Raw genomic sequence first — 7,243 nt, 5'->3', positions numbered from 1 at the left:
GGGGGGGGGGGAGGGGGTAGGCGGGGCCGACAAGCGGAAGTGGGCGGGAGCTTTGCCGGCAGGGGAGGAAGGCAAAGTTTACCCGAGCAATGCAGGCGAAGGTGGAGGAGAAACATCTTGCAAGGGTTCTCTGTGGGTGCTAATGACAGGGGACGCCAGACAGGTTAACGGTATATACTGGGCTATTGGCAGCTTGGGGCCAGATCACCAAGAACTGGAAGGCGGGGGGACAGAAGAAGGGCCATGGCAAGCTTTGTAGTACCCAAATCCGCTTATATTCCACCACATTTCCCTCCGTAGCAAGGAGTGAATGAAACTCCCTCCATCTGTCTTGGGAAGCTTTTCAGGGAGCCCCACGAAAGGTGTCGCTAAAGTACCGAGGCCAGAGCAGCAGAACGCTTTTTTTCCTCTTCTGCTTTCAGCCAGTATGCACCGGAACAATTTTTGCAGCTCTTGCCGGAAGTGTGGCTAAGACTAGTGCAAAACAACGCCGCTCTTTGACCCTCCTGGGCGGGGTCAGAGTCGCTTTCGGCTACCTTTCCCTTAGCCCCGGAAGTGTGTCTGTGTAGAACTGCTGCTTGGAGGCGGCACAGGAAGCGTTCTGGAGGCAGAGGTTTAGAGGGGAACCTTTTGCGGCTAGGACACTTCCTGTTTCCTAGTAACAATAGGAAGTGTCCGCGGAGCTGGGGGTAGATTCTGGCTCCGGCCAGCTGCGCCCTCTCTCCTCTACCTCTTTCCTTCTCCCTTTTCTCCTTTCCTTCTTTCCCTCCCTTCCCGCCTCCCAGGAGCCCTGGCGAAGTGTGCGTGTGTGGGAGCGCGAGAGCCCCCCACAGCCACCCCTTGGGGCGCGCGGCTGCAGTTAGGGTGAGGGTCCCAGTGCGCAGGCGCGCTCCCGTTCGCGGTCCCCAACGGACTCACCCGCGGCGGGAACGAAAAGGGGCCACCCGAGCGAGGTAGGGGTCCTGAGAGGAAATTGGTCGAGGAGATGAGTGAGGCGAGAAGACCTGGTTGGTGGTTGATCAGGAGAAGGGGGTCGAGCGAAGGGGCTTTGTGAGGCGAGAAGTCGGGGAGCAGGTTCAGTGAGGGGGTTTAGATCCGCAGATAGGAGTTATATGGATAGAGGTCCCATGGGAGTGAAGAATCAAAGTCAGCGAAGGCCAAGGTGATGGAGGAGGCATAGGGGTCTGCTATGGAGAGAGTGAGGGCTTCGGAAAGAAGATTGCCCGAGTCATTGGGTTTGCTCCTGTGTAAACTGGGGTAACAGGCGCTGCAGTGTGTTTCGAGGATTCAGTGACACAACGAATATTCTTTACTTAGCACAGTGCCCCGCACATGGTAATGCCCACTTAGCATGCGTCGATGCCATCATAAATATTTTAAGAGGAGACAGGAGAAAAAATGAGAAAGGTATAGTGAGGAGATGTAAGAAAGAAAAAGGTAGGGGGTGAAGAACAACCAGAAACGAGTTGGAATTTCCAAGATTGACAAGATAATGGTTCAGGGGAAGTAGGTGAAGGAAGTGGCCAAGAGAGTCTTTTAGAAGAGACCTTGTGACCCTGAAAGGAATAGGGGAGGTGGGGGAACAAGCCAGTCCTTTCTCTGAAGAAGGCTCTAACCCTACCTCTGAGGTCCTCAGCTGTCAACGGGAGAAAAAGGCTGTTTTTCAGTGTCTCTAGGCTACTCTGTTTAGCTGAGGGGTCAAGGAGAAAGGATTGAACTTCTCACATTGAAGGTCCTAGAAAAGGTTCAGGTTTCTTTTTAAGAGGTCACAGGAGATAGGTTGGTTGGTTGTTTCAGAATTATACAGAGGAGAGGGTTAGAGACAGCAGATTTTTTTGGATCTGGTCTGTTGAGTAGAGGTAGGTAGGTCTGTGATCAGAGATAGGTTGCATTCCTCTAGTTTAGTTCCCTTATCTATATCTCTAGGGATGAGTTAGGCCTAGGGGAGCTTCCATATTTGGGGAGCTTGTATGCAGCGAGGCCTTAAATGATGGGTGCTTTCAGATTAGATTTAGCAACAAGCAGGTCCCTGGGTATTACTACTTGGGGAACATCTCTGTGACCTCTGATGAGCTTGTTGCTTACAGAGCCAAGAGGCAAAGTTAACTCAGGCCTTCCTTCTGACCACCACCCCCTCTTCCTAGGACTTGGTCCCACCACCAGAGGAAGATGCTGCTGCCACCTGCCTGGTCTTCCTGAACCTCCAGGTCTCTGCCACACTGCCCCATGGAGGACACGCCCCCCTCACTCAGCTGCTCCGACTGTCAGCGCCACTTTCCTAGTCTCCCGGAACTGTCCCGGCACCGCGAGCTGCTCCATCCATCTGCCAAGCAGGACAGGGAGGAGGCAGACAGCATCCCTCGGCCCTACCGCTGTCAGCAGTGTGGGCGGGGCTACCGTCACCCAGGGAGCTTGGTCAACCACCGTCGGACCCACGAGACTGGCCTTTTCCCCTGTACCACCTGTGGCAAGGACTTCACCAATCCCGTGGCCCTCAAGAGCCACATGAGGACTCATGCTCCTGAGGGCCGCCGTAGGCGCAGGCCTCCCCGCTCCAAGGAAGTCATTCCACGCCTGCGGGGGGAAACATCTTCTGACTCTAGGGACCAGAGGCTCAGCCCTGGGGAAAGCTGGACGAGCCAGAAAAAACATGCCGAAGAGACATCTGGCTGTGAGTCTGGGCCTGACCCTAGGGCAGCTCTGAGCACCTGGGAAGATCTACCCACCAGAAAAAGAGAAGGCTGGGAAAGCCAGCCAGATTCTGAGGAGGGTGCAGAGGGCTGGGGGCCCACTACCAATTCTGCCAGAGCCACCCCGCTCCCCACCCCAGCCAGCAGCCTCCTTAGTAATTTGGAACAGTATTTGGCTGAATCAGTAGTGAATTTCACAGGGGGCCAGGAGTCCACTCAGTCACCTCCTGTGGAGGAGGAACGGCGGTACAAGTGCAGTCAATGTGGCAAGACTTACAAGCATGCCGGGAGCCTCACCAACCACCGCCAGAGCCACACCCTGGGCATCTACCCTTGTGCCATCTGCTTCAAGGAGTTCTCCAACCTCATGGCTCTGAAGAACCACTCCCGACTCCATGCCCAATATCAGCCTTACCAGTGTCCCCACTGTCCCCGTGCCTTCCGGCTCCCCCGAGAGCTGCTGGACCACCAACAGTCCCATGAGGGTGAAAGGCAGGAACAGCTGTGGGAAGAGAAAGGGATGCCCACCACCAACGGGCACACGGATGAGAGCAGCCAGGACCAGCTCCCGACTACACAGATGCTGAACTGCTCCGGGGAGCTCAGCACCTCTGGGGAGCTGGAGGACGGTGGCCTGGAGGAGTACCGGCCTTTCCGCTGTGGGGACTGCGGCCGTACTTACCGCCACGCTGGGAGCCTCATCAACCATCGCAAGAGCCACCAGACAGGGGTCTACCCCTGCTCCATCTGTTCCAAGCAGCTGTTCAATGCAGCTGCCCTCAAAAACCACGTGCGGGCTCATCACAGACCCCGGCAAGGGGCTGGGGAGGATGGGCAGCCATCAGTGCCACCAGCTTCCCTGCCCGTGGCTGATGCCACCCACAAAGAGGAAGAGGTCCCCACCGCTACCCTGGACCACCGCCCCTATAAGTGCGATGAGTGTGGTCGGGCTTACCGCCACCGGGGGAGTCTGGTGAACCACCGCCACAGCCACCGGACAGGAGAGTACCAGTGCTCACTCTGTCCCCGCAAGTACCCCAACCTCATGGCCCTGCGTAACCACGTGCGGGTACATTGCAAAGCTGCTCGCCGCAGCGCAGGCCCAGGGGCTGAGGGTCCCGCCAGCCACCTCAAGGTAGAGCTCCCTCCCGACCACGTGGAAGCAGAGGCAGCCCCACATACAGACCAGGGGCAGGGGTGCAGACATGGCGAAGGGGCTGCTGATGTCCCCCCAGCAGCAAGTAGGACAGCAGCACAGATCTGTAGCATGTGCGGGATGCTCTTTGAAGACCCCGAGAGCCTTAAACGTCACAGGCGGACCCACGGGCAAGGGGAAGACAGCAGACCGGAGACCAGGGTGTCCCCGCCTCGGGCATTTGCCTGCCAAGATTGTGGAAAGAGCTATCGCCACTCAGGCAGCCTCATCAACCACAGGCAGACCCACCAGACGGGGGACTTCAGCTGTGGGGCCTGCGCCAAGCACTTCCACACCATGGCCGCCATGAAGAACCATTTGCGACGCCACAGCGGGCGGTGGCGCAGGCAGCACCGGAGGCGGGCTAGCAGTGCTGGCGGTGGGGGAGAAGCCAAGCTCCCGTCGGGTGGGAGCTGGGCCCAGGAGCTGGTGGAAAACAACGAGGGCCAGGACTGTCCGCACGACCCTTCAGGGGGAGGTCCTAATGGAGCCGAACGCAACTTGGAGAGTGATGGGAGCCGTTTGCAGGCTGAAGCTGAAAGGGACAGATGTGGGCTTGAGCAGGCCAAGGCCCAAACCCAGGGTGACAGAGAGAGCAGGGGTACTGAGGAAGGACTGGAAAGGAAGGAGGCCTGTTTCCTAGACAACTTGGACATCCCAGGCGATGGGGAAAGCGATGGGACTCGCTTCTGTGATGGTCTCACTGGGGTGGATGAGGACCAGAAACCAGCCACTGCCCAGCCCGGCTTCCCTCGCCACTCTCCCGACGCTGTCACTGGCTGGCAGGCTGAGGTCTCCCACACGTGTTCTGACTGTGGACATTCTTTCCCTCATGCCACTGGGCTGCTGAGCCACAGGCCCTGCCACCCACCGGGCATCTACCAGTGCTCCCTCTGCCCGAAGGAGTTTGACTCTCTGCCTGCCCTGCGCAGCCACTTCCAGAACCACGGGCCCGGGGAGGCAGCCCCGGCACAGCCTTTCCTCTGCTGCCTCTGTGGCATGATCTTCCCGGGACGGGCTGGCTACAGGCTGCACCGGCGCCAGGCCCATGACTCCTCCGGCCTGACGGAGGGCTCGGAGGAGGAGGGGGAAGAGGAGGGAGCCGCAGGGGCGGCCTCCACCCGGAGCCCTCCCCTGCAGCTCTCGGAAGCAGAGCTGTTGAATCAGCTGCAGCGGGAGGTGGAGGCCCTGGATGGAGCTGGTTATGGGCACATCTGTGGCTGCTGCGGTCAGACCTATGACGACCTAGGGAGCTTGGAGCGTCACCACCAAAGTCAGAACTCCGGGAACACCACAGACAAAGCTCCCAGCCACTCAGGAGAGTCAGGTGACGCCCTGGGAGGGGTTGCAGGGGGTGACCGTGTCTTTGAGGGCACGGGGACCTCTCTCTCTGGGGACGGTGGGGACACAAAGTCTGGAGAGGGAGCAGGTGCCATGGTTGTAGACAGCCTCTGCATGCTGGGTGAGGAGAGTCCGCCGGAGGCCCAACCCCGCCCCTTCCGCTGCAACCAGTGTGGCAAGACCTATCGCCATGGGGGCAGCCTGGTGAACCACCGCAAGATCCACCAGACCGGAGACTTCACCTGTCCTGTCTGCTCCCGCTGCTACCCCAACCTGGCTGCCTACCGTAATCACCTGCGAAACCACCCACGCTGCAAAGGCTCTGAGCCCCAGGTGGGGCCCGCCCCAGAGGCCGCAGGCGGCGGAGAGCCTCAGAACGGGACAGAAGAAGGGCTGGGGCCCGCAGACGTGGGAAAGCTCCAGGAAGAACTTAAAGTGGAGCCCTTGGAGGAGGTGGCAAGGGTGAAAGAGGAGGAGTGGGAGGAGGGCACCGCGAAGGGGGAGGAGGTGGGGCCGCGGCTGGAGACCGCGGAGAAGAGCTGCCAGACCGAGGCCAGCTCTGAGCGGCCCTTCAGCTGCGAGGTGTGTGGCCGCTCGTACAAGCATGCCGGCAGCCTCATCAATCACCGGCAGAGCCACCAGACCGGCCACTTCGGCTGCCAGGCCTGCTCCAAAGGCTTCTCAAACCTCATGTCCCTCAAGAACCACCGGCGCATCCATGCGGATCCCCGGCGTTTCCGCTGCGGCGAGTGCGGGAAGGCCTTTCGCCTGCGGAAGCAGCTGGCCAGCCACCAGCGGGTGCATGCCGAGCGGGGCGGGGGCGCCCGGAAGCTTCCTCGGGAAGATCGGCCCTTCAGGTGTGGGCAGTGTGGGCGGACCTACCGCCACGCCGGCAGCCTCCTGAACCACCGGCGCAGCCACGAGACGGGCCAGTACAGCTGCCCCACCTGCCCCAAGACCTACTCCAACAGCATGGCCCTGAAGGACCACCAGAGGCTGCACTCCGAGAGCCGGAGGCGGCGAGCAGGCCTCTCCCGGCGGGCAGCCGTGCGCTGCGCCCTGTGCGGCCGGGGTTTCCCTGGCCGGGGATCCCTGGAGCAGCACTTGCGGGAGCATGAAGAGGAGACCAAAAGTGGTCAGAGGGGCACAGAGGGCAGTGAGGGGAACCTGGCCGATGACCAGGGACTAGAGGACAGAGCGGGGGGTCCTGAGTCAGTTCGCCAGCTGGAGGATGGAGCCAGGAGGCTAGGGGAGCAAAGTCAGAGCCCCATCAAGGCAGCAGATTCAGAACCCACAGGGCTGGGATCCGGGGACACGGGGAATACAGAAGGGAGGCAAGGAGATGGGGGACCAGTGAATCATGGGGGAGATTGGGTTTCTCGGAGTCATGTGCTGACCAAGCCAGAAGATGAGTCAGAGAACAGTATCCCCAAGAGTCCTTGCCATCTTGGCAACACCCAGCCCAATGGTCCTAGTCTGAGTCCCATGGATAGCTGGGACAATGGAGACAGCCGACCTCCGCTCCAGCCAGAGACTCCTCCCTTTTCCTGCAGCCGTTGTGGCAAGACCTACTGCCAGTCGGAAGGCCCTTTGAACCACCACAGCACCCCCAAGACAGACCCCCACCATTGCCTGCTCTGCTCCAAGGAGTTCTCGAATCCTGTGGCCACTAAGAGCCACAGCCACAACCACATAGCCGCCCAGACCTTTGCCTGCCCTGACTGTGGTGACACCTTTCAGTCCCGTCATGAACTGGCCAGCCACCTGCACACTCATGCCAGTGGCCTCGGTCAGATGCCACCCCAGATACAGGAGGCCACGGGTCCTGAAGGTGGGGTTGTGGAGGATGAAGTGGATACCCCTGACCGAGGGGAAATCCAGAAGTCCCCATCAGAACCCCCCAGGGCCCCAGGAGAGAATGCGGGGAGAGCTAACGGGGGCCAAGGAGTAAAGTCCACAGTGGCTGAAGACGAGGAACGGCCCTTCCGCTGTGCCCAGTGTGGGCGGTCCTACCGCC

At 60.1% G+C, this 7,243-nt stretch overlaps 1 protein-coding gene across 1 annotated transcript in view; it reads left to right on the top strand.

Annotated features, from left to right (window-relative positions):
• The first annotated feature begins 45 nt into the window (after positions 1–45).
• Positions 46–7,243, top strand: part of ZNF646 (zinc finger protein 646) — a 9,375-nt gene continuing 2,177 nt past the window's right edge. The window contains 2 exon segments of the mRNA XM_008685328.2: positions 46–170; positions 2,145–7,243. The exon segment at positions 2,145–7,243 is cut by the window's right edge and continues 5 nt beyond it. Coding sequence (XP_008683550.2) covers positions 2,227–7,243 — 5,017 coding nt within the window. The 5' untranslated portion in view covers positions 46–170; positions 2,145–2,226.

The sequence above is a fragment of the Ursus maritimus genome, unplaced genomic scaffold, assembly GCF_017311325.1.
Source record: "Ursus maritimus isolate PB19 unplaced genomic scaffold, ASM1731132v1 scaffold_2, whole genome shotgun sequence".
Classification (NCBI taxonomy): Eukaryota; Metazoa; Chordata; class Mammalia; order Carnivora; family Ursidae; genus Ursus; species Ursus maritimus.
This window is presented reverse-complemented; position numbering and strand designations above follow the sequence as displayed.